Source organism: Varanus komodoensis, unplaced genomic scaffold (assembly GCF_004798865.1).
Source record: "Varanus komodoensis strain SLA01 unplaced genomic scaffold, ASM479886v1 scaffold13_3, whole genome shotgun sequence".
Lineage (NCBI taxonomy): Eukaryota > Metazoa > Chordata > Lepidosauria > Squamata > Varanidae > Varanus > Varanus komodoensis.
This window is the reverse complement of record NW_025335409.1, coordinates 54,854-82,408: the sequence shown is the minus strand read 5'-3', so window position 1 is coordinate 82,408 and position 27,555 is coordinate 54,854. Positions and strand designations below refer to the sequence as shown.

The following is a 27,555-nucleotide window of genomic DNA, read 5'->3' as shown; positions in this document are numbered from 1 at the left end:
ATAATAATAATAATAATAATAATAATAATAATAATAATAATATGTTGCACTGGTATTTCTCTAATTCCCAGCCAGCATGGCTAATGGCCAAGACATCTTGCAGTTTAAGATGTCTGGAAATGCCAAGCTGGGCAAGGTTGATCTAGAAGGTGGTGAAAATAAACCTTTAACTTCAACATAGTCATATGTATACATGAATAATTCCCATCGTGTTCAGTGTGCCTTACTCCCAGCTTAATGTACATCAGATTGCAGTCTGAATTGTCAAAAGTCAGGAAATACCAAAACATGGAAGAATTTGACTATGAGTTTGGAATGGCATAGGTTCCTTCACCCCGTCCTTCATCATTAGTTCTATATCTGTTTCTAGAAACCTATAGTTCTGACCAGCATCAGCTGTACTAGATCAGTATTGCTTCTGGTTGCCCACTCCTGCAAGAGAGGACACTTTAAAAAAACCTCAGCTCTCCATCTATGGTTTGTTTGTTGTGGTGTCTGAACCAGGAATTCTAGGTTTTCTGTCACTAAACAGGCCATAGTTATGATCCAACAGCAAAGCTTGGTTCTGACTCTGCATTGTTCAGGGAGAGACAATCCAAAATCTCTGGTTTAGATGTCCCGATAAACTTTGGATGGATGTTCTGTAATTTCTTTATGCATTCCTGCTTATTGCTGGTGCCAAGCTGGAGCAGTTGGGGACTGTGCACCAGTGTGTTTCTCATCCCGAACAGACTGTCCTGTGTGATGTCCAAACATGGCCACTGAAAATTAAAGTGAATTTCTGCATGCCGTAACATCATCATTCTTACCTCATGTCATGGAGCAGAGTGATCATGTCAAGGCTTGATGCGCAGTTGGCTTGCCATTGAATTTTCTACCTTATCTGTCTTTAGCTTGAATTCTTCTGAAATATTTCCTCTTCAATGTTAAGGTATCATTTTAGTAATTTTATAGCAGTTTCAGCCCAGTTCACATCTGTCTGCGTGTCAGGATCTCAGGTAAGATAACTGAGGACTCATGAATTGTAACAGGTAGATGTAAAGCTGCAGAGTATCAGACTCATAGCTCTTCTCGGGAAATTGTATTGCTTTACTAAAGGCATATGGGAATTTATGATCTAGTCTGTGTATTTATTTTAATATCAGTTAGCTGACTTCAGGAAAAGGAAGATTTAAAATTATTATGGATGTAATAATTCCTACAGTTAGAAATATGCTGCCTTCTTTTTCACTTGTTAAATTTTTTACAGACTTTTGTTCAGTGATAACCATTGTGGACCAATCCAATGCCAAATTGATATGCACATTGTTTAATGCGAACAAAAATGCCCTTCCAGAAGTCTACAGAAATGGTGACATAGTTCGCTTTCACAGAATAAAGGTAATCTTGGTACATTTGCTGTTAATTGCAGAGAGGAAATGGCATTGAAGCATATTCAAAATGCAAAGAGCAGGCAATCTTCTTATCTGTCTTAGTGACATGGAATTCCATATGTATAAGGAGCTGCCATTCTTGGTTAGGCGAGGGAAGATATGTGAGTACACACCTTTGTTTCCCATCTCATAGTACCCTTGAGAACCAGCTCAGCTGAAGATCTTTTAATATACCCTCTTTGATTTCTCTGTCTTTACTTTGAAGGGATGTATTTGTGTGTGATACGGAGTTACTGATGATATACTAACAGAGAAGGTGGCTCACCTGTTTCTGTTAATTAATTTGATTTATACCCTGCTTTTTCCTTATAAGGAACTCAAAGAGGTTTACACGATTCTTCTACTGCTCTCAATCTTATCCCCACAACAACCCTGTGAGTTAGGTTGGGCTGAAATTCTGTGAATGGCCCAAAATCACCCAGTGAGCTCCATGGCCAAGCGGGGACTAGAACCCAGATTGCCTGAGTGCCAGGCTCACATTCTTAACCACTACTGTGCACTGGAATATTTCTGTTAAGTATTCTGTTTCTAGACTTTTTCCTATGGGTGCTTTTATGCCATTAAAAAAGACAGACCTTCACATAATGAATTTGGAGGAATCTTGCCTTTCCCTTTCCTTGGTTATTGCTCTGTCCTACCTATTTAATTTGTGGGTTCTTTGGATTGTGTCCAATGTTGTTTTATAGTAGACCCATTGATGTGAATGGAACTTAAATTGGATTAACATTGAATACCACTAAATGGCTTTAACCATTTTTCGTTACTCATGCAACATGACTTCTTACTGAAAAATGAGCCACCTTGTGGGAGAAAAGTCTGGGTTCAGGCAACAGGGCAACTATCCTGGCTAGTTACTCGCAATGGGTTTTTATGTCATGAGAACCAGATTACTCTTCATCAAGGTGCAGCACTTCATTTTTCTGTTCATTATTCTTCATAGGCATGTACGATTTGAACAAAACCTGATAGGAGCAAAATATTTGCAAAATAACTGATCCCCAAATTACCCCAAGGTATCTATTTTTCCCCTTAATAAGGAAATATGTTTGCCATTTCTCAGTTGCATGGGGCTTTGTCCACTTCTCAACACTTACAGTGGTGTAATGTGAACCCATTTATCTGGAAATCCAATTTAACTGTGGTCAAGGTTCAATTGGCAGGCAAATTTAGAATAGTAAAAGTTTAATTAAGCTACTTAAACATTGTAGTTTTAAGCTGCCTAAGTAAATTATAATTTTCCTGCTTATCAGTGCCTAAAAGTTACATGTGAAATACGCACCCATTGTTTCAATTAATTCATGTACTTGCCGTGCAGAAACCCTTTCTGCAATAGAATGTCATCTTATCCTGTTATCACACACCGCAAACAATAAATAAAGAACAAGCAGTCTCATAAATGTATAGAATTTTAAATACTTTGATAGAACTTAAGGCCATAATCTAATATTCTATTTTTAAAAGTACATAATACATCCTGATAAATAAATCTTATGGAAGTGTGTTAATAACCCTAATCTAACAAGAAAACTTTGCTGAATTTGATTCATAGCACTCTTCCTTGTATGAAAAGGTAATAAGCCTACCTTGGGCAGAATCCATCATTTGCTTCGGCCGTGAGACTTTCTACTCTCCTTGCAGCCCATCTGCTATCCGAAAAGCTGCTCCAGAGGTCCCCAAATCCTCCAGAGATTTTTAGAGTGAGGAGAAGGAATTTTCTGTCCCTCAACACACACACACACACACACACACACACACACACACACACACACACACACACACAGATTCAGTTGATAGAAGCTGCTGCATGCATAGCATGAATTAATAGGATTCCACCCATTGTCTTTTTGGTCTTATATTAAAATCATCCAGGATAGAAAAAAGTCATCTTATATTATCTTGGCATTGCACATATAATACAAGGCTTTGCTCTACAGATGCACACATACGCAGACCTATTAGTTGTTGTTGCTAGTCGCAAAGTCGTACCCGACCCATCACGACCCTATGGACAACATTCCTCCAGGCTCTCCTGTCCTCCACCATCCTTCGGAGCCCACACAAACACAGACTGTGGGACACCTAAATTAGAACCAGCCCTAGGCATCTGATCAATGTGAGTGGCTCAGCATCGAGATTAGAGTAGGCCTCACTCAACTCACCTCTTAACTCACTGCGTCATCACCAATGTCTTTGCAACAGCACTTCCTTCATCATGTGCTCAGTTTCTTGTGATCTACTGAGCCGCTTTGGTTGTGTGAGCGACCCTTTCTGTGAGAGTTCATTCTCTACATAGCAAATGGCCTTATCAGTCAGTCCATCTAGCTCAGTATTGGATGCACTGACCAGCCCCGTGGTTTCAAGCAGGACTCAGTCTGCCCTGCTTGGCAGTGTCAGGCACTGGACTTGGGGCTTTGCATGTGCTCTGCTCCTGAGCATGGTCATTCTACTACATAGGTTGATTAATACAGGTGGGTATCCTCTGGCACCATCCCGGACATCTAAAACAGAAGGCATGAAGTGTCACGTGGTGGATTACAGTATGAGCTGGGAAGTTACTCATTCAATATTATTCCAGCTACAATCGTGCAACATTAGGTGAAGATCCACTCCCAAGTCCAGAGCTCTGCTCTTTCTCTTGCCCCATACAATTGGTGTGGTAGTTAGAATGTTAGACTGGGAAACTGGAAAATCTAGGTGAGTTTCACTCAGCTGTGAAACTCACTGGGTGAATTTCGGCCAGTCATTCACTCTCTCAGCCTAACCTGCCATACAGATTGTTGTGAGGATAAAAATGGAGCTTTATAAGCCACTTGCAGTTCCTCACAAGAGGGGAGAAGGCAGGATAGAAATGCAGTGTAATAATAACTATTGCCAGTATTACAGGGCTACTGGGAGAATGGATGTGAGGTGTTTTGGATAGTCAAAGTTTTATGTAAACACCAAGTATCAGTAAAGTTACTTGCTTTTGCATGACCACATAGTCATAATTAACAAAATTGTGCTTTATAGCAAACATGAGATGAGACTTAAATTTCTTTCAGTAATCTTTTGTGGCACTGTAGCCTGAACTGTTAGCCTCAATTCTACTAAAGATGAATTATGACAAAATAGACTAAATCTGGAATTCCTTTCAAGGTTCCTTTCATTACTTTAGGTGTGCCACCATTGAGAAGTTTACTGGGAAATCCCAGATCTGTTTCTGTTTTCCAATTTAAGAATGTACTCGTATTTAAGAAATGTCCTGCTGGGTCATACAACTGAGCCTTTCTGTTTTCCAATGTGTCTCAGCTGTGGTATCCAGCTATCTCTTCATAGACCTGCATGCCCTGAGCTGCCTGAGCTGGAGAGCCAGTGTGTGGTGTAGTGGTTAAGAGCATGGGACTAGGACTCGGACGATCTGGGTTCTAGTCCCTGCTCAGCCATGGAGCCAACTGGGTGACTTTGGGCCAGTCACAGACTCTCAGCCCAACCTACCTCACAGGGTTGTTGTTGTGGGGATAAGATGGAGGAGGAGATGTAAGCTGCCTTGAGCCATTTGTAGGAAAAAGGCAGGATATAAATTGAAAAATAAATAAATAAAACTATCTGCTAATGAGACTGATTTTACAGGCTCCTGCAAAGTTCTCTCTCTTAGTCTTTTTTTAATTAAAACACAGACATACTTTTTGGCTTTCTTTTCTAGGGAATGTGCCTGAACCCAAAGGTTTTCTGGGTTTGGCCAATGGCCATGCTGGCTGGTGATGTTTTCCAACACATCTGGGGAACTAGGTTGGGAAGAAAATCTGTTTTAGTTCTCTTCTGGAACAATTTCTGCAATATCTTTGAAGTGGGGAGACAGACTCATAAATGTTGAACACATAGTCTTCATAGGTGGACATGTTCAGTAGGTACAATTCCATGCAAACGTGGCCTGTCTTTTTAATCACAGTGTGCCATTGACTTAAGTAATACTAATACCTGCTCTTTTATTTTCAAAATCGTTTTAACAATCCCAAATAAACTTTTTAAAAGTTGACATTTTTACTTCTGCGGAATGTTCATATGATGATTCTCATGGGTTTTCCCTTGTGGCCTCCAGCACACATAAGGAGAGTTGTGATTCAATGTAGAAAATACATACACATACAAGAAGCTGGATTGCTTTTTTTTCAGTCAGTACAGAGGATTCACATTATGCTGTTGTGGGTGATGCTGATTTGACCTTAGTGCAGCAAGAAAACAAGTAGATAGATATGGAAACAGTGTGTATGGTTTAAACTATGCAGATATAGGCTTCCTGTCAACAGAGTAAACTTAAGTCATTCCTTGGTCTCCCTTCATAGCAGGGGGTTTGGAGAAAGAGAACCCTATGAGCTAGTAAGGTTTGGTGTTGGACTGGGACTCAGGACATCCAGGTTCAAGTCCTCACTCCACTATGAAGTTCAATAGGTAACTTTGAGCCAGTGATTGACTCTCAGCCTAATGTATATTACAAGGTTATTTTGAGGATAAAATGTTAAGTTACTTTGGGTTTCTTGAAGGAAAAAAAAGCAAGATACCCATGTGATAAATAAGATTGCAGTTCGGCAGTGGGGACTGAGCCAGAAATAGATGGATTTTGAGGAGGTATTTGATAAAAGAGCAAGGGAGGTGGGCTCCACCCAGTTGTTCTTTGAAGATCTTTAAGCAAGAGGTAGCAGGGGAAAGGGTGAGCCATTTGTGGGAGATGATAAATGAGACCTCCTGCTTTTCTGAGCATCCTCTTTGCTTAATATACACTTGTGAGCTGTAATAGAATATTTTGCTGAAGTCAGCTGAAGAACTAAAGGCTACCCATTTATTGCAGTTTTACAGTATTCGTTGGAGAGACTTTTTCACTGCATCAGAGACTGGAAGTAAGGGAGAAATTTTTATTTCTCCTAAAAAGTATTTAGTGTTGAGATTTCCCTGAATCCCAGGTACCTTTGCAAGAAGTCACAAATTGATTTTTTTCTCCTATCAATTGATTATTATAGCAGAAGTCATATCTAATATTACAATCTTACATATTTTTACTTGGCAGTAAATCTCACTGTATTCCAGGCAGCTTACTCACAGGCAAGTTTGTGTAGGACTGCAACCTAATGCAGGCACTGCCACCTTGTGCAACCTGATGAGGTCTGTGCTTTGGCACCCATCTGCTTGGGTGCAGTTCGTCCAAGTTTTGCATTGTGCTCAGGGGAGGGTAGTCTGGATCTTGAGCAAACTGTAATATGAGGTAGCATTTTAGAATCAGGGCTAAGTTAGTTAAAGATTAATTTCTGACTTGCATCCAGTTGATCCACTTGCAACATATAAACTAACAAAGCATCTTTGTCAATTCCATATGTTGACAGTCAAGAGTCAGGCTTTTTCCAATTCAGGAATGTTCAACTAAGTTCAAATAATAATTGATCTTTGAGTGTATCTTCCTAAACCATTGTGTGAGTGTAATTTTGTAATTTATTATATTCCTTTCAGGTGTATAGTCCCCTCCCCCTCTCCTTTCTTTTAGAAGACTACAAGGAACAGTAACAGCTTATGTTTCCTTATGGCATTTTGGTGGGTTTTTTTTTTTCCTATTGCCATCTAGGTCAGTGAGTTTAATGGCCAACTTCAAGGGCTTTCCAATTGTGGATTTGCAGCACTTACATTTGATGGCACCATAGGAGCACCACTGACTCCTCGATCAACCAGCAAATTATTCACCTTTACAGATGAAGACAAAAAAACCGTGGAAAACCTGCGCATTTGGGTGGCAAGTAACTTTCAGAACTCTGCACCATCAGCAAAACTATCTCACATCCAACAGTCAATGTATTTTGAACTGACTTGCCAGCTGGTTGGGAAAGCAAAAGTGGATGGGTCTTCCTATCTTCTCAAGGTTTGTAGCTCTCTCCCCCACTCTAAAGTTTTAATTTGAGAGCTATTACACAGTCTGTGAGAGCTTTCCTTCTTACATTTTGCACAACTCAGCAAGCAACTTTTTTTTGGTCTTGTTTTTTGGACTCTGTCATGGTGACAAACTGCTGTGATTTATTATCAACCATAATAAGACACAACAGTCTGTTCCAGGGTTTCTCCCTACCACAAGGAGCTGTTAGTGGTTCAAGAATATTGCAAAGTTCCAAGAAAAAGATTGCAAATCATTCCAGTTATCCAATATCTGTTCCCAATGTCAGCCTAACAACACTTACCTTGCTGCTTGCTTTGCTCTGACAGGATTTCTCTTCTTATAAAAAGTAATACTTGCGTAATTATGAGGAGCATAAGTTATAAGCAGTAATATTTGAGTAGTTAGCTAACAGAAGAAAACAGAACATTGTTTTATTTCCTTGTAGAGACATACATTAAGAAGAACATGAACAAGGCATTGTCTTTAATATTGCATGCAGAACATGACTCTGAGATAGTACAACAATCACAGCTGCATTTAATTAGTAATCAGTAATAAGTTACTCTAAAATTTGTAACACAAAACTGGAGACAGATAGATAGGAGAACTGCTCAAGGTGCAGGGATGCAAAGTATGGGAAAAGTAAAAGAAGCCCAGTGCTAAGTGGAGCCAGACTTAGAAGGGGAAGAGTTAATCCTAAGCTTCACCCACTTTCCTAGCCCAGATGGGAGTCAAAGTGGGAGGACAGGAGAGAGCAAGAGAAGCTTGGGTGCCAGATGATGGAGAGAACAGAAAGGGGCAAGGATCAAAAGCCGCTGTGGGGGATGGGGTATGAAGGTGTTAATCATCATCAACTGTATGGTAGATGAATGGAAACGGAGCGAAGAAGATTATTGTAAGCCACCCCGAGGCTTCGGCGAATGGGGCGGCATAAAAATGTTTTAATAAATAAAATAAATAAGAAGGAGAAGGGAGAGTATAAGGTGCTAGTGACAAGTGGTGAGTTAGGTAGCCATGGCTGGGTTAGAAGAAAGTCAAGCCATGGATTGTACAGGAGGTGCCAGAAACAGGGCTGTCGGGGTGGAAAAGCTTCTCCAGGCTGATGCAGACAGCTGAACAGAAGTGAGGAAAGTGAAAGGTAGGGAAGCACAGGGCAACACAGCAGGAATAATTGTTTTCAATGGGAACAAACAATGGAAAGGATATTGATCAGCTATGGGGAGCAAATGGAGAGCACTCAGCAGAGGAATCGCAAATAGACTGCCTACCTAGACGGGGGGGGGGGGGGGGGGGCATGTGGGATGTGTGCCAGAAGGGGGAGGTAGGACTAGGTGGGGACAAAACCACAGCACTAAGCAGAAACAGTGCTTGTCTGCTAGAACCACTGTGGTAACCAACTTCCAGTTGTGATAACCATCTACCATTGCGTGATCTGACATGCAAATTTCATCCACTAACTGCCTAATCTACCTCACAAAATTCTTGTGAGGCTAACACATAGAGGAGGAAGAGGATTTTTAATGTTTCCGTGGACTTCTTGTAGGAAAGGCAAGATATTTAATAATTTAAAAAATTCATCATAATGAGAGAGTGAAGGTAGAGCGAAGAGCGTTGAAATGTATCCCAGCAGAACTGGGGCCTCAAGAACATGCTAAAAGTGCTTCTTTACATCATAACACGACTTTTCCTGGTCAGGATGCCAGTTAATCCCAAACAAGCTGGGTTAGTCCTCCCATAATGTTCAGTTTTTCTTTTAAAACTGATACATTTACCTGGAAGTTCTAGTCAATGACATCTGAAAGGTACCAGGCTGACCCCACACCTAGCAAAATCTCCATTCCAGTAAAGGACCAAAATGTTGTCGCCTGCAAAGCAACCCATCTTTTGCTTGTTTCGGTGGCCTCCTTTAACCATCACAGATTCACTGTTTTAGGAAAGCAGGGAACATTTATATTATTTCTGCATATTTTTGAAACTGCATTTTAGCACCATAAACATCATATTCTTGGGTACTGCAATGGTGTTTTATTCCTTTGCTGAAGCAACACTGAAGCTTCTCACGTGGACCATTACTTAAGCTACATAAAATGGAATTCTGTTTAAACAATTTCCTGCCTCATTGCTGTGGCTTAGATTAAAATGCAAATCCAAGTCAACTAGATAGATATCCAGCAAACCAAATTCCCCTACTATCTGCTGTGGAATAGTTACCTTGGAACTCTGCTGTTCCCTTCTATTGCTTGCATATACCAGGCCTGCATGCCAGATTTTGGTTTTCATAGTTTTGGTAGTTTGGCACTGACAGATACATGTACAACTTTGTTTATTATTATAGATCAACCAGGATATTCTCTAATAGGAATAAAGTGTGCATACTTTAGTATGTATGCTTTCATAAAAATCAAACCAATTTAAATTTTAAAATTCAAATCATATTTATTTCATATATTTGTTCTACCACTAGGTAACTGACCGCATCCAGTGGTCTGTCTTGATAGTTTGAGGTACCTGTGAGAATTTTTGATAGTTCCCTTGTGATCATTAACAGCCTCACCATTTGGCACAGTCACACAAACTATTTAAACAATTTCAGGAAAGCATGAATAGAGAAAGAATACAGGGATACCTCCACCTGCCCCTGAAACTAGAGTATGTGTGTGAATCAGTGAGGCCAACTGACCATGATTCTGCTAGCAGTTCAACTGTTTAAATTACCATTAGGATTTTATGCCCTTTATGTTAACAGATGTTTCCTGTTCTGCTGTACACAAATGACCACTTCCAGGGTTGTCTAAAACATGCAGGAGAGCAAACAAACAGATGGCAGGTGTTTACCAACTGCTGGGGTTTCTTTAAAAAAAATAAATCTACAGGAATAGCCAGCAATAAATAAATACTAATGTTATCTCAGAGGTAATAAAGAGGGAAGAGGGTGAACTGATTAATTTTTACTCCACAAAAGCAAGCAGAAGCTAAAGTGATTAAAAGGTTGTCACAGCGCTAGATCGTCTGACCACACTTGTAAACTGAAATAATGCTGCTGAGCTATAAGGCAACCTTTCTTTTCCTTTGAAATGCAACACAGAGGAAAAAACCCTATGCTTATCAGTAACAAACCAAGATGACAGGATTTTAAAAAAGTTTTTTCAAAAATATTTTTGAAATAAGCTGTGCATTCTACTTGTATCTTCGCTTTCAGGCTTAGAGCCAAAGTGAGTACACTGCCTGTTCTTAAAAGCACCTTAGCATCTCGTAGCTTGCCGGGGGCAAAAATAAGGAAGCATTCCTGTATGTGCCATATGGGTGTGGAGGGGCAGCTGACCATAGTGTTGTCCGTTTTTGTGATGTAGAACATCTGGTTGTAAAGGCTACTAATAGAACTGCAGTAATGCCAACACCATCATTGTCTTTTCTAAATACATATTAACACATTCTGAAAACATGAGTCTTGAATATTGATTTCATAAAGTTCACCCTGTTCTGGGAAATAGTTAAATTAGAGTAAGCAATGTTTTTAATTACTGAAAACCTAGCGTTTCCATTTAAAATTGAAAAGGTATTCTAAGACATTCAACTAAATACATATATAATCATGATCGCGTAAAGTCCAGTGCTAGTTGCATATTCTGGGCCTGTCTTAACCACCAGCATTCCGGGATTTCTATTGGAGAGATGCAAACATCAGCCATTCTCCTTGATGTCCAGTGGTTGGTTGACCAGTGGAGATGGTGGAGAGGTCTGGAGAAGCCAGAATTTCGGAGCTCTTTGTGGCCTTCATGCAACAAACCACTGCAGTCAGGAGGAGAAATAGAACATAGATCTGCCAACTCTCAAAATAGCACCCAAAATCCCAGAGCCGGATCGTACTGCATGGTACAGATTGCATCTTGCAACAACCCAGAAGCAGCCTTCTATTGGTGGCTCCTAATATATAGAATGCCTTCCCACATGTATTCACGCAGTGTAACTGCGGCATGCTGTGCTGCCAAAAACCCATCTCTTCACACAAACCTTCCCTAGTCTGCTTGCTGATAGTGGCACTGTGAGTCTTTGGTACAATGTTTTTATACATGTTTGTGGTATTTTAATATGTGCTATCATTTTTAGTGTGAACTGCTAAGAGGTATTTTAAAATATGGTAAGTGCTATTTAAATCCATTAAAAATGTAATCAAATTTGTGTTGGTCTTCAAACGACAGACTTGTAAATTGTGTGTGTGTAATATTTTCCTTTGATCTCAAACACCTTCACCTGGAAATACACTTCTGTCAAATATTTAGGCATGCATACTTAGAGGCATTGCCTTAATATAGAATATTAAAGTTGTATGATTTTTATGCTGCCAGTTTTTAAAATTTGTTTCCTGGTAGGTGTGGGATGGCACAAAATGCCCTTTCCCTTCATGGAAGGTACTTGTTAAAGAAGATGACCTTGAAGGAGATGGCATCCTCATCAATCAGCTTAGAAATCTGACAGTGGACATTGTAGTTTACGATAATCATGTACAGTTAGCCAAATCACTGAAGGTAATGGAACTTCTCTGCAATTTTACTGTGGCTTTTTACTAGTGTTATGTGGCTTTGTATTTATGATCACCAAAAACTAGCACCCCCTGGACTTTATTTGTTTAAATCTTGTACCTTCCTCTGATTCATCTGTGGAAACCTCCCAGCAGGCCAGTTCTGCTGGGAAAAGAAGAAAAGGACTTACAGCATAATCCTGCTGTGATTATCACTATCCCCTTAACTCAGAGTTTTTGATCATTCTGTGCAGGGCATGAGGAACAGCAGAGCTGAACTTCGCCTCCCTGTCCATGCACCCTGCATTTTTGCTAGATGGATCTTTTTGCCCATTTAGTGAACACATTTCAGAGTGGGAGAGGAGGAAGGTGGGCAAGCCCTAGGATAATTCATGGCCAGCTGGAGCTTGAGAGCTAACAAAAGCCGTGATGTGCCTAACTGTCAGGGAACCATAGATTCTTGGGAAGGCAATCCCTATTTGCATGGCCTTTGCTGCAGTCTCCCACATACATAACCACATGCTGTTTGCATAGAACCTTGCCAATTCTTCAGTACATAAACCTCTGAATGCTTTTCAGGTATAGTTATTCCACACTGTGATCTGTGGACTACAATCCTTTGTACTAAACATTTTGCACTAAGATCCTTTCCTGTTGAACGCTTACTGTTTTATTCCATGTACAAACAACTCACAGACTTCCAGCTACACAAAATATCACAATTTATGTATTTTTAACAGCTAATGAAATGTGCAGTTAAAAGTAGCATGTACAACTTTGAAAAACCTGTGCTATGGTGAGATTTGTGCAAAATCAGCTGATTGGTGCAGAAGCTGACTTGTACAAATTTTAATTTGTGCAAGGCCAATCCTGCACAATTCCCACTAGAGTTGCATGTTCTTCAAGCCCATATATATGCAAATTTCATTAGCAATTGGAAAGAATGGGAGAAACCTCAATTATTCAGTGGGGGAAAAACAGAGTTAGGGTTAGGTTTTTTATTGATCTCTCTTGCCTTTTCAGTTCATTGCCTTAACCTTCCAGAGTGAACTCAGCATATGTTTTTGTGAATTTCTAGAATGAAATAAAAACATTCAACTCTATTCTTATGGATGACGGCTGGAATTACAGGCTTTATTTTAGTCAGAGCTATTTAGGTGCAGTTACATGCTGTGTTTTTCCCAACAATATCTTTTCTGAATTTGAAAGTTGCTCAGGATTGCCTTGCCATGTAAATTCCTAATCAAATGGCAGGTGATTCTTCAATGTTTGCTTCCTCCAGTTTGTAGGTGGAGATTTAATGTCCAAATCTCCTTTTACACTATTTTTATACCTTGCAGTTAATAACATAGTATATGTGAAAATAATTGTCTAGTTTATTTTTAATGGAATATAATTGAGCCCATGTTAGTGAGCGTGAAAGCATACTGTAAGAAAATAAGGAAAACTGGAAGGGGGCGGTAGTACATTCTGCTTCATTTTTTAAAATAAGAGCACAGTGTGAAATTATATTGCAGTACTTCTGCCAACAGCATTTTGTCTAAAACACTATTTTCTCTTCAGTGTAATGCAAAACTTTAATTTCACTGAATTACATATTACTTGAATGGTAAATTATGGTTCTGCTTTTTCTTCCTATTGATAAAAATAAGCTTTGCGGTCTATTATCTGGTGATGATCATATTTATTCTGAAGGGCATATTGTCTGTTTTCCAAGCTATGCTGTGTTCTCCATAATGCAGTCATAATAGCTCTTGTGTATGATGCTCACCTGAGTAATTATTTATATATTTGATTTCTAAACAACAGCCAATGGTCCTAAACAAGACCCTCTGGGCAGTGTACATCCAGCAACATTTATTTGTGACATTTCTTGGCTATACCTCATCTTATGTTTGGTTGTTCTCTGCATATTACAGTATTTGTTTCCCTGGTATAAGCAGGAATGAAGACTTGCACAAGGTATAAAATCACGTATAAGTCTTACTTAAAGGACTCTCACTGAAATTGATGGAGCTTCAATTAGACAAGACTAACTGAAGTCCCATGGATCTGATTGGGTCTACACTAAGTTGGGCTTATGTTGGTTTTTTACCTGAGGACAGTTTTGTTGAACTTCAGCTCCAATAGTTGTTTTCCACTGCTTTCTTGTGCAGCACAGACCTGCTTCTGTGTAGCCACCTTCTGTGTAGTCTAAGATTCTATTGACCTCCAACATGGGAAAGTGTAAGAAACACATTTCCTGAAGTCCACGCAGATTTGCCAAGGACTGTACATGGGGCTTGACTGTGTCTGTGGCTACAACATATATTAATACTGAGAACACAGGAAATGCCTTCTACTGTCAATCCAGGGTCCATCTGGCCCAGTGTTGCCAACACTGAGTGGCAGCAGCTCTGAGAATTGAAATGCTGGTGATTGAACTTGCAACCCTTCTGGGTGCAAAGCATGTGCTCTGTCACTGAGCCACAGGTCTACCTGCAGTGGTGTGAAGAAGACTTTAGATGTGGAAGGGATGTGACAAGCACTCTTATGGCAGGTGAGCATCTCTCAGAGATAATTTATGAACCAGCATTTTAACATCTGCTGTACCATTGGAGCTTATGAAAAAGTGGTGCCATGTGGGGTATTCCTGTTCAGGTGGACTTTTGCAGTGATCCTAAAAGGTACAGAAGGTTTTTGACTAAGAATCTGCATTGGCCTCTCCCTTACCACTGATGTGCCACATTAACAATGAATGACATTGCTGGATTGCTATAAGATGCTCTTTTTTTCTCCCTTTCTTAATCTTTCCCTTTTTTTACTCTCATATGTAGCCATTCAGCCTATAATTGGGTTATATCAGGGAACTACATTGCAAAATTGCTGCATATTTTCTCTCAGCCCCAATCTCCACTGTGGGGATAGAGGCAATGCATAATACTACAGAGTTCATACCATTTTTCAGCTTCACTCCAACCGGCAAAAGAACCTAATGCTTCTGAACAGCACTGCAAAATTGTAAACTACTCTAAGTCTGATTTGCAGTATTAGTATGAACTACACTGCAAAGCTGTCTTCAGGTCCCTCTTTCTGAGTCGCCATACTTCCAAGCTGCAATACAGAGCATGAAAAGAAATCCTGTATCAGGAGGATTTATTTTTTAAAAATTCCTTACAAAATAAGGGATGAATTAGAACATAAACTCTTTGCCGTTCCTGGGAGGGTAAAGAGAAGACAAGATGTCGGCCCTAGCCTTATTCAAGGATAGAATTCCCTGTTAAAAAAAGCGGGGGGGGGGGGGTCCTAATTCGGATATAGGGCTTTATCCGTGTCTGCCCATGCTCCACTACAGGGGAACTAAAACCAGCTGGAAATAATCAGGAAAGCTAGTTTCTGGAACAGAGTAGATCGACAAAGCTCGCAGTGAGAGGTTCTGCTCAACAGTCCTGATCAGGAAACAAGCATTTCTTCTGGTTTCCGAGTTTACACTTTGAAACACTAGCTTTCTTTGATGGGTACTGCATAAGGGAAACCCTAAAACAGATCCATGAGCAGTGAGTTGTAGAATCATGACTGAAAGAGAGGAGGGTGATAGAAAACTGGATAGCGAAAAGCATATGATGGCCGATGGGCTGGAACAGTGAATGGAAGCACTTCACACTGTACCATTTTCTTGCAGGTTGCACTTGTTTACCAGTAACGGTATTTTGGGCAAGCTCTTTGTCTCATGCTTGCACAAACAGTTTAGAACTGTGTTACTGGTTATTTTCTATTGTTTGGATCCTACCCCACTTTGATAGATTTCTAAACATTAACATTTTTTATTGTTTTTCTTAACAGTCTCATGAGTAGAATTTGCTTTCACAAGTCAGCAGGAAAACATTGTACAATGCTGCCCTCCAAAGGAAAAATATTGATAATGCATATTTTTAATACAACTATAGTAACGACTGATTTTTTTTTTAACGGGGGAGCGTGTTTGTACTTTTTTTTATAAAATTACTGCAGTCTTATCTTTAGCAACCTCTCTATTAAGAATTATTCCTATTTGCTTGAATTTGTTCTGGCAATTCCCAATAGAATTAATTTTGAACTTTTTTCTTTTCGTTCTTTCTTTCTTTTTTTTTTCTTTTTGCAATGTTCTGATTATTTCATTTATTTCTGTTCTGCCTGAATACACCTGTGTACTCAGGTTGATTGAGAGGCACTAGATCTTGGCCCTGCCACCTCTTGGTTTTGCCCATCCATCTACCCTCAGCTAGTTCCAGGGAACACTCAGGAAGAGCCATCAGGCTTTCTGCCAGGAAGGATGTCATGGAGACCCTGTACACACCTCCCCAGAGACCTCACTATGGAAGGCTCCCTACTTGGAGGCCCAGCTGCTGCTGTTGTCTTATTCCAGCATTCTGTTACAGCTATTTAGCCCAGCCTTTGGGTTTCATTGTGTGTAGGTCAATTTGATCCATTTCTTGGGTTATTAGTGCTGATCTTCAAATGATGTTGAATGTAATGGACTGTGAATGATCATTTTGTTCTTCTTTGAGCTTCTTTCTTGCTAGATTTTATCCAGTCCTGAGATCTGTTGATGTAGGGTATAACATACATTCATAAAGGGATAAAATTAACCTGTGAATCACTTCTTCACTTTGCTGACATACAGTTAGCCTCCAGAGATGTCCTCTGTCACAACATACTCTTTTTAGCTGTATTTTTATTAAGCATTTTGGATCATATTGGTGATGTTCCACAGTAATCGACACATAGCACATTGCAGACTCCATGGTGGGTCACCAGTTCACACAGAATTTAGTGATGTTCCTTCTTAACTGTGAGAGGTCTCATGGAGTTTGCCAGCTGATAGAGATCCAGTGTGGTGGTGTAGTGGCATAGAGCGTGAGACTGGGACTCAGGCACAGAGCACAGGGGAACTGGGACTCGGGCAATCTGGGTTCTAGTCTCCACTCGGCCATGGAGCTATCTGGGTGCCTTTGGGCCAGTTCCAGACTCTCAGCCCAACCTGCCTCAAAGGGTAGCTGTTGTGAGGTGAGATAGAGGGCAGCAGGAGGAGAATGATGTAAGCCCCTTTGAGTTCTTTCCAGGAAAAAAGCCAGGATATAAATCTAATAAGTATCTCTAGTAGAGGAAGACCTTGCTATTTGTGTCGTACTGCAATACAGTTGTACATGTAATATGTACTTTAGGGTGCAGGTCTATGCATGTTTAGACAGAAAGAAAGTCCTACAATTTGCAGGGTTCCCTAGTAAAGCTGGCTGAGGAATTCTGGGAATTCTAGGACTTTTGTTCTAGGATTGTGCCTTCATAATAATTTGCACAATTGTACCTTAATAACATTGTGCCTGTGAAGTATGCCCAGTTATAGTAAAATGATCCTTTAAGAGTTTTTCTTTTATTCTTTCTTTTGTAAATTTCCAAGTAGAAGTATCTTGAAAAATAGGTGAGTTGTTTAAAAGATAGCAGTCCTAGTTTCTATGCGGTATATCTTTTTGAGGTAGACTTTATGCTCCCACAGCAAAATGAAGGGTCTGTGATGCATTATCACCATCTAATGGAGGTTAAAGGAAGAAGCAACAGGATTCAGAGAGAGGAGTCTGAAATAATCCTGTGACCAATTGCTTGTAAAAAGTGAGGCTGTCTTCCCAGCACAAAAGGAACATAATAAAGCATCAGATCTTCCCCGGAACTATGATTGCTTCCAGAAACTTGCAGAATATACATGACATCAAGAAGCAGGTTGATTCTTTCCTTAATTGACAGAAAGAAGGGTTAAGAAAACACCTCTTGGGAAGTCTTTTTATTTAAAATGAAATAATTGAGATGTTGCAATTTTAGCAGTGATCACTTGCAATCACAAGAGATCAGTTGTATGCTGATAATACTTTACAGTCCTTAATGGGGAAATAAATAACATATGCTAACATTGATACAAATAGATTATTTACACACATACCTAGAGCCAAACTTACATATATGGCGAGTATGGTCATATACAAAATATATTTCTTTTAAAATTAGATAGTAACATCACAAATATACTGGCATACATAGGAAATAGCATTTCTAATATAATACATTCATATTCATAGTAGGAAATCACATTTTAACTTTCATAAAATCATAATTAAAAATTCTGTATAGGTAGATAATAAAAGCATTGGTGTAATCATGAATTATGGTACTACAATTGCTAACAATTTAATTTGAGACTAAAATAGGTAACTACCTTCCTCTATATTAAAAATACTTATTAGGTAAGTGTCCCCAAAGATAGTTTATCCACAATGCATTCCTAATACTGATATGTACTTGTAAACAACAGTATTTATGTTACAGTATTTATTAATTTTACTCAAATATTCACAGTGTATTTTAAGAGTTTGGTATCACTGATGCTTAATCCAGTTTCCAAATGAAGCTGCACAAAATGGTACTTGTAATTACTAAACAAGCTTCTCTCTTAGACAGATTAAAATGGCTTTTTAGCTTTTCCTCATGAAATACTGTTTTGTTTTGTTTTTAAGGTTGGAAGCTTTATTCGAATGTATAATTTGCATGCAAAACCCCAAGGTCTTGAAGGCAGATCTGATATTTCATATATCCAGTTTCATCTTCATGGGGGCACTGGCTATGGTCGTGGAATTATAGTCCTGCCAGAAAGCTATGCTGATGTCAAGGAACTAAAGGCGTGAGTAAATAATATTTAAGATGCCTTTCATTTGGAAAATGGGAAAATGAAACAGTGTGTTTATCCAGAACTTTTTGGCCCAGCTTTTGAAGTTTCTGCCAGTCAGTTGAAGAATCTTTGCCGTAAGGTGTGTCCTTTTGGGAAACCCTAATGGGCTGCATTTGACCCATCAGCCTGAGGTTCACCGTCCCTGTGGTGAAGATTATAAGAACACAGTGTATTGAGTGCACTCTGAACCCTTTAAATTGCTGTGCACATGTCTCCTAATGAACCAACATGCCTAAAAGCCACCATGACAAGTGACCATGCACAGAATAGGAATCAAGAAATATTCAGGGCTGATTTCCCACAGAGGATTCAAGTCATGTCCTTTAGACAGGGCTTTCAGCAAATGCAGGAACTGAAAGAGCAGGAGAAAAAGTAAGTTGCCAAGCAGTTTTCCATGTTTCCTACCATTGGATAGTACTCTTCCACACTTACTAGGAAGTAAACAGTTAAACACAATGAGATTTAAGTAAGCATGCATTAGATTAAGTATACATAGCTTTACTCTTTTTAGCATGTTTTAAAATTCATTAAACAGAAATATCAGTATACCTTTATCCATAATCAGTTTTTCAAGTCAATCGTAAGCACTCATTCTTTGCACTGCTGTGGCTGAGCATTAAATGAACATTGACTCATACTGGCCATGAACATGAATTGTAGTAATCCAGATGCAGTATGGTTAAAAAAAAACACCATATCTTAAAAATAAAGCAATATAAATGACTTACATTAAAACTTAGCTTTTTCCAGACTATCACATCTCCAAAACTAAGCTTCTTTTTAAAAAATCACTTCCTAGCCCTTTCTCATTCTTGTGTACAAGGTATCACAATTCAAACACAACTTGTGTTTTTAAAACAGAGAGCTTGAAATCCTAATATTATGGGTAATACTGGTGTGTGAATTCCAGGTGAGATGTCTAGGCATTGCAGCATGATCAGCGTAGGCCAGATTTCAACCTTGCCGCATCACCAGGATGCACAAAGTCCTGTGGCTTGAGTAAGCAGTGCTCAGTGATTGGGAACTGCCTTTGTAATAGCTTGCAAAGTCATACAGTTCTGCCTTCATTTCAAGTGTTCTGCTCTTTTTGTCCCAATTCATTTTCAGATTCTTGGACTCTGTAGAAGTGACAGAGAATGAGTGTTCAGAAGGAGCTTCTTCTTCTGAACTTGAGCATACTTATGGTCCATGTAAGGATTTTTTAAAAGCTATTTCCATCTAACTTGGGGGATATGATGCAGGCCTTGATATAATCTAATTGTCCAAGAGCTCAGCAGAATGTCTAGATGTAAAATTTAATCCATTGTTGGTTATTCTTATTTGGCCCCAAAAGCAAATAGCATTTTCTTAAGGGTAGTTGAATTGGGTACATGAGTTTTGCTTTCTGAATTTATGTGCAAGATTGCTTTTCTGTTATCTCATATAAGCAAGTTACCCATAAGTGTATGTGATTGAAGTGAAATGTAATACAAATAGGTACATTTTTAAATGGAATATTGGCTTATCTGAGAACACATTACAATTTTCTATCAACTGGAATAGGTAAGCCTACATATGAAGTATGGCCATCCAGTTTAAAAAGAGATCATCAGAAGTGCTGTAGGAAATCAATGCTCATCAATGTTACTTTTCAAACCTGCAATGTCTTGTCATCTTCAAGTAATACATTTGTATCTTTTATTTTAAAATTTGTAATGATGTATTGATTTTGATTTTTATATTTTACTGTTCATGTAAAAGTGTGATGAGTAAAGAAAAATCATTTCCCTTCTTTTCTGTTCTAAGTAGGATCCTATATGGAAAGATGCCAACAGTTATCTGTTACAGGTAGAAATCTCATTTTCAGTATTTGGAGTATCTGATATCCAAAGAAACTGTTTGCACAGTCAGGCTGTCTGCCCACTCTTCTGCACTGCAGGCATTTTTCCCGCTCTCCAAAATCTGCTTCTGAAGGTCTAGAATGTCACAGTGAATTTTTAAAAATGTGCTTAAGGCATTTTTAACCTGCTCTCCAGCCAAAAGACAGAACAGGGCATTAGAAGAAAATAGATTTCAGGAAGACACCTTGTGGGAGCCTTTCTGTTTGCTAAGGCACCCATTTGATAGTGTACATTTTGAGAGAAAATGCTTTAATTTTAAATAAAAGTTTCAGTGCTGATTAAAGAAAAATGGGAGATAACAGAATTGGACATAATGCAGACCAAAACCAAATAAATTTACCTATCCCTAATCCAAGGCTTAATTTCTTATACAGTCAGGCCAGTAATTTAAGAAGCGTGGGTGCTTTTATATAGTCTACTCACTATAGTCTTCTCTGTTTGGCAAGGAGCTAAACACAAAGATTTGAATATGGTTATTATTGCATTCATTTTACACGTATTTTTACATTTGGTAATGAACACAAAGTAGATTAAATGCTCCTGCTTTTCTTCTCTCTCCTCACAGCAACCTTGTGAAATATGTTAGCTTGGTAGTCAGTGACTGGCCCAAAGTCACCCAAATGAGGACTAGAATATCCTCAGTCCCAGTCCAGCGAAGATAGATAGATTCAATAAAACATTATTAAACATGTCACTTAGAAACAATAGCAAAGTTGAACAGCTTCACCAAACTTTAAGTGCATGAGTCTTATGATGAGCTTCACCTGTTTTTTGGTTCATGCTGATCCAACACTGTGTTGATTTTTTTTTTACCTTTTTTGGTAGTGCTAACAGATCACCAGCATTTTGATACGACCGCACTGGCCACTATTATGAATAGCAGGATTCCTCAGCCATATCGCATCAGAGCTAAGCTGACAAAGTTTGAACCCAAGAAGCTCTATCAATCTGTTAAACTTCATTGTCCACAGTGCAATTTGTTGTAAGTTCTTGGATGTCCCTATGTTATAAGGAACTCATGCTGTTCTGAAGAGCTGTTAATAGAATGCAGTTAAGGTCAACTAGATCTTTGGGTTACTTGCAACTTAGGACATCAAGTGCCCATTATAGTCTCTTGTTGTCAGAGATTTGAGCTTAAATGTGGATGAAGTGCCTTTCTACATAAAGATCAGCATTTCAACACCTTGCAGATACACTACCTTCAAGTAATGTGAAGTACATAGGCTTGTGGATGATAAAACTTCCTTGCTTGAGGCTTTGCAGAAGTAGGTGTGTTAAAACCTGTTTTTATACTGAGAAATGTTTGAGTCATTGTATGGTAGATAAAGTCCCTTGCAGAAGTATTCCCTGCCCTTTGAGTTTTCCCTATGTTGTTAGTTACAACCTGGAACTGAAATTGGTTTAATGGCATTGTTACCAGCAAGTCAATTTGTTGTTGTTTGCTTTCTGTTTGTGCCCCAAAAGAAATATTTTGCTAATTCTCAGTGTTGATTATCTTGTGTACATCAAATGGGAACAGTGCCAGTTAAATCCCTTTCTGTTCCAAGTTGTAACACAACAAAAGTCAAAGGGATGAATACTTCTGCAATGCAGTAACAAAATTGGGTAGACTGCAAAATGAAGCTCCTTTCACTTCTTCTCCCAGGAAGGTGGTACTATAAATACACAAGTGATATTACATATAGGTTGAGGAATTCAGGACAGACAAATTCCAACTGAACTGAATTGTTTCTCACTTTCTAGGCAAACATATGGATCAGAATGTAGTTATCCACTCAAAGGACATAGTATTTGGAGAAATCTAAGGTGGTGGCTGCCTGGTATGTAACAGGGCCAAACATCTGTTCAAATTCCCCTCTAGAAATACCACTGGCCAAGGACATTCAGAGGCACTTCAGTACTAATCAGGGCCCGAAAAATATCAGTGGTGGTAGTGGCAGTGCCAAGTGGGTCCCCATGGGTAGGGACAGGAAAGTGTGAGCCCTTCTTGCACTGTGAGCCCCAGTGGCTGCGCAAGCATCCTAGGCGGCAGCAGGCCTGATGAACAGGAAACACAGATTCGTCCATCCTTAATATAAGCTGATTAATTACTCTCCCTGTATTAAATAAGCTTCATTCATAGCAAATGTGACAGTTTACATTTTGCATTTGTTTCTATTACCTTTGACCAAATATAAAGAAGCAGAGGTGATCACTTTGAATATTTTATGGAAATGTAGCCTTTCTAGTCCTTTTTAAATTTAGAATGCCCATATTCTCCAGGATTGGGTAACATGAAGACCTTAAATTGCTGCATCCCACTTTGCTTGTGTCAGACGTGAATGTAGAAATGTCCATCTTTATCCCAGCATTCTTGGGCTTGATTTGGGCTTCATCTCAGTCCACCATATTGTTTTGAGCAGGCTACTGGTGTTCACTTCAAGCTGTAACTGTTTTCAGGGCAGAGGTTCCAGATGAGGCTGAGCTTGATTCACTTCTGCAAGAGGCTTCAGCTACGTGCTCAAATTCAGATTTGCTAACTACATCCTTCTGCGAAGCTGTTGCATGGGATACTGAAAACAAGGAACAGCAACGCATAGTGGTTCATTTTGTAAAACATGACGATCTACTTCGAAAAGCTGAAGATGGCATAATTCTGATTGAAGGTTAGCTAATTAGACTATACGTGATATAGGTGATAGTGCATTATACTTAAGCCACCACAGCTCTTACCATCATGTGATTCCTCCATAAGCCAACAAAACTTTACAATGAAAAGTGTTCACAACACACACACTCTTTCTGTTTTCCAGTCTATGGGCACTCAAAGACCCCTTCTTCTATTTATGAAGAAATGCACCTTATACACTGGCAAACTTCTGTACAATGCTCTGAATCATGCCCTAGAACTGATTTTTTACAAGAGTTTAGCTTGAATTGTGTCCCCAAATTAGTATGCCTTTATGATAAAAACCTGCATAGCCTTCTCATCCTTCTGCATAATGCTTAGTGCTCCAGTGACCTGCTCTGCTTCCACACGTGATCACCCATCTGGCTGCAGGACTGTGCCATTTCAGCTTAGCAAAGGTGGCTCAACATGCTAATTCAATGTATAGCTATGCAGGTAGAAGAATGTGAGAAGAGAGACAGCCAGGGATAGGAGGATAGGGATGATCCAAGGAGAGAATTGCTATATAGTAAATGTGAATGAAATACTTAATAGTAAATCAGAAACTTTATTATCTACAAATTATTGATTCCATTGCTTTTTGGGATTCATATGCTTTTCTCTCAAAGTCTTCTTTCTTCTATCTGCGTAAGATGCAGGCTGGCTGTCTGGTTGCAGATGTACTTTTAACTTAGCCATCCTCTGGATGTCAGTATTTTCACATAGATAAAACGGTATTCATGTGAAAAAGCCATATTTTTTTTCTTGACAGAGCCACATGCATTCATGGAAATTTATCACAGCTGGCATGTTAATAGGGCATGTTAATAAGCTCATGTTCATTGTGTGCACTTGTGCAAGAGAGCTTCCTGTTGATCTGTGCCTACTTGTATTTTTAAAAATTGGAACAACAAAAATTTGTTCTCAAAACTGCTTATCTTTGTGGAAAATACATTATGTTAACAACAGATCTGATAGTGATATACTGATCTATGCTAGAAGATAAGACATGGGGAGTGTATCCTTGTTGATTCTGTTGAACTTCTCAGTGGCTTTTGTTGTCATCAACTATGGAATCCTTTTGGGCACCAGCAGGTCTAAGATACTATAATTACGGCTTCGTGGTCCCTCTGATTCCAGGGGAGCATGTGTCAAAAGATGGAAGTGGGGAACCAGTGGTCGGGAATCAATAAGTTTCCCTCTTGTGTTGATCAACATATACATAAAACTGCTGGTCAACTGGACTTTCAAGGTGCAATGTGATCAATCTGTGGATGAAATGCAACTCTATTCTTCCTTTTCTTCTGGGTCCAAGTTCTGAATCTGAGATTAGTGGAGGGCTGGATGTGGACTAACAAGCTAAAGGGTAATCTAGATGACATGGAAATGCTCGTGAGAGGTGGGAAGGAAGGACTAGTTAGAGGTATTCCAGTTGTTCCTGATAAGGCTGTACTCTCTATGAAGGAAAGATGCACATTTTAGCAGTGCCCTTAAAGGCAGGTTGCCTCTTGGATAGATAGGTGGTAGCCCAGTTATCACTATGACTATAACTCATGAGCCACTTGAAATGTTCCCAGTGTGCAAAAATGCCTTCAGCCTCCTCGGTTTGGTTTGGTTTTTTGTGGTTCTGTATTCTGTATCCTGCCTTTACCTTTTACAAGGCCTAGATGGAAAATAGAGCAAATTTTTAGAATTACAAGATTTCATTAAAACAATGCACATGAGCTGATGAGCTTCAATGAAGATAATACCAAAAACTACTTCAGATTCTTCTCCAGATCTTTTCATTTGGGCTGCTCTGTGGAGGATTACTGGTCAAGAAGCACATGTCCAAAATACTGCTGAGTGCACAGAGCTGGGAAGTTGTGGAGATAAGATTTGTAAAACATTTGGTAATTTGTGGCCCCAGTCTCTTAATACATAGTCTGAGTGGTGTCATATAAATAGCCTTAAGTAATCGTGGTGTGTTCTGCCAAGTAACACATGCTCAGATATTATTCCAGGACTTCACAAGGAATGGTAAGTCTGTGCACACTCATGTATCGCTTCCCAACTCTTCCCTCTTCCACTTGGTCAAGCAATGCAAGTATCAGGCCTTTTGAACCTTACTCAATGGGGAGAGGGATATGGCGTGATATGTACTTCAGCTTGATTCCATGTTCAGTATATGCCAAGAGGAAAACCGAGCCCCACTCTGTTGTATCCAAACTACTTCTTGCCAAGGCAAAAATTAAGGCCGGTACATGATGCATTTATAAGTCATAGTCCTTGTCCTGCTCAGCTAAAAAAAGAAACAAACCCTGAAATATGGTACTGGGTTGTTGTGCCAGTCTGTCATTTTAGGAAGGTTAATCTTTTATTCTTTATAAATTATGTATATTTCTGTTTCATATATGCAAGAATGGTTGGAGATAACCATGATAGCCCAGCAAATAGTGGTTCTAATCCAAGTGATCAAAGTTTTAAAATAACGTGAACATTTTTACTTTTTTCACTAGGAGGGACACGAAAAGACATCCTGAAGCTCTCAAAAATATTTAAAGGAATTATAACTGTGAGATCCACAGAAGACAATCTTATGCTACTGGATCTTTCTGCCCCATTTTTCTGGCAAGAGAATATGCAGTACTATGGGTAATTTTTTTCGTAGATTATACTGAAACTAGGCTTCTTTTATTTGTTCAGATTTTGTTGCTGAAAACTTAGATCAGTAGCTAGAACTTTACAAAGTTATATTATCTGTTCCTCTTGCCAAAATTACATTTACATAGGTGAGGAAGGTAAAACAGTAGCCCAAATATGAATTGAATGCTAGCAATGTTAGTATCCAATTTCAATTTTTGGAATTGGTTGCTATTCTTTATATAGTCTGTTTCACTGAGTTGTCTCTCTTTGAAGTAATTGTCTATAAAAAACAATATTACAGAAAAACATGCTTTATTGTGAAAACATTGATTTATCCCATCCTCCTTCCAAGAAGCTTCTATGTGGCCTGCATATTAGTTTTATCTTCACAACCCTGTGAATGGAGGTAGAGGGATTTAGAAAGAAAGCTACAATCCCAGGGTCATTTACTGAGTTCAGTCACTGTAACTGCTACTCCACATTTACACCTTCAGTAGGTTGGATCCAGTCCTCATGAGCAGCAAGACTTCCACTCATGCAACAGGATTTTCCCATCCTTTGTTCCTTGCTGCACCCCTCTGCTTCTTCCACATCTCTGGAAGGATGGAGCCATCAGATATAACACTATGTATGCTCTTTATATGAGCTGTGCTGTTTTTGTTTCTATCCAAGACACATGGAATACCTGTTCAGTGGACCAGGGGAATTTTAAGCCTGCAAAGAACAGAGCAGTTCCTTTTAGCTGAATTGGGAAATCCCTAATATGCATGGGGGTTGTTGTTGTCATCATTATTATTATTATTATTATTATTATTATTATTATTATTATTATTATAACATTTCTATGCCGCCCCTTGCCGAAACCTCGGGGCGGCTTACAACATGATAAAATACATTGAAATACAATAACATATGCATTATATCAGGACTTTCACATGTGCAATGTCCCACTTGATCAGAAATCATGTTCATAATCCTTGCCAACTGCAAAAGAGCCAGTGCAGTCTTAGACTGCAGTAATGGAAACATAGTGCCCAAGTCACGAGACCTAAAAGTTTCACTATTTTGCCCACCAGTCAGACTTCACTGGTGTACCACATCTCCTTCTCTACATGCCTACCTACCCCTTAAGCTCTGAGGTGGAGCCCTCCTTGAAGGAGATTAGGAGGGTGGCCTCCCGGAGAAGGGCCTTTTCTGCAGTGGCACCCTGATTATGGAATGCACTTCCCAGAGAGCTTCGCCTGGTGCCGACATTCTTTTGGCGCCAGGCTAAAACTGTTTTATTTTCCCATTATTTTAATGTTTGATTAGGTTTTAATGTGGGTTTCATCTTATTAGAATTACTTCGATGTTGTGCTTCATTTCATTTTGTGCTGCTTTTACTATAAGACCATCCCGATATGCTAGTAGTTGGACGGTAAAGAAAAGCTTGAAATAAAGAAATAAGGGTGTAGACAGATCAGATGTATAACAGGTTCTGTGTCGCAATGATGTTCAGGGATTTAGAAACTGATTACTATGAGTAAAAGCTGAGTGAAGATTATCCTAGGGAAGAGATAGCACTCCCCAAAAGGCTGGAGACTGTCACAGAGAGTGGGTCAAAGACTTTATCTGCTGCCCCAGAAGGCAGGACTAATTCTACTGGGCTTAAGGTCTAGGTAAGTCATTCCAGTTGGGAGACATTCCTTGACAGAGAGACCAGATTGACACTCACTGTGGGAGAGGAGTTCTCCCTTGTGGCAGGTCTGGCAGTAGAGGCTGAGCAACTAACTGGTTGGGATGTTTCAGCGTTTATTGGACTAGACAGCCTTCAAGACTCCCTCTA

At 39.3% G+C, this 27,555-nt stretch overlaps 1 protein-coding gene across 2 annotated transcripts in view; it reads left to right on the top strand.

Annotated features, from left to right (window-relative positions):
- The window catches only part of POT1 (protection of telomeres 1), a 60,066-nt gene that overhangs the window by 20,931 nt on the left and 11,580 nt on the right, over positions 1-27,555 (top strand). For both annotated transcript variants that reach the window (XM_044423379.1, XM_044423380.1), the window contains 9 exons: positions 1,250-1,380; positions 7,024-7,314; positions 11,697-11,852; positions 18,367-18,530; positions 19,686-19,768; positions 20,364-20,405; positions 21,284-21,440; positions 22,898-23,103; positions 25,604-25,739. In XM_044423379.1, the coding sequence (XP_044279314.1) occupies positions 1,250-1,380; positions 7,024-7,314; positions 11,697-11,852; positions 18,367-18,530; positions 19,686-19,768; positions 20,364-20,405; positions 21,284-21,440; positions 22,898-23,103; positions 25,604-25,739 (1,366 nt within the window). The remainder of the gene's footprint in view (positions 1-1,249; positions 1,381-7,023; positions 7,315-11,696; positions 11,853-18,366; positions 18,531-19,685; positions 19,769-20,363; positions 20,406-21,283; positions 21,441-22,897; positions 23,104-25,603; positions 25,740-27,555) is intronic.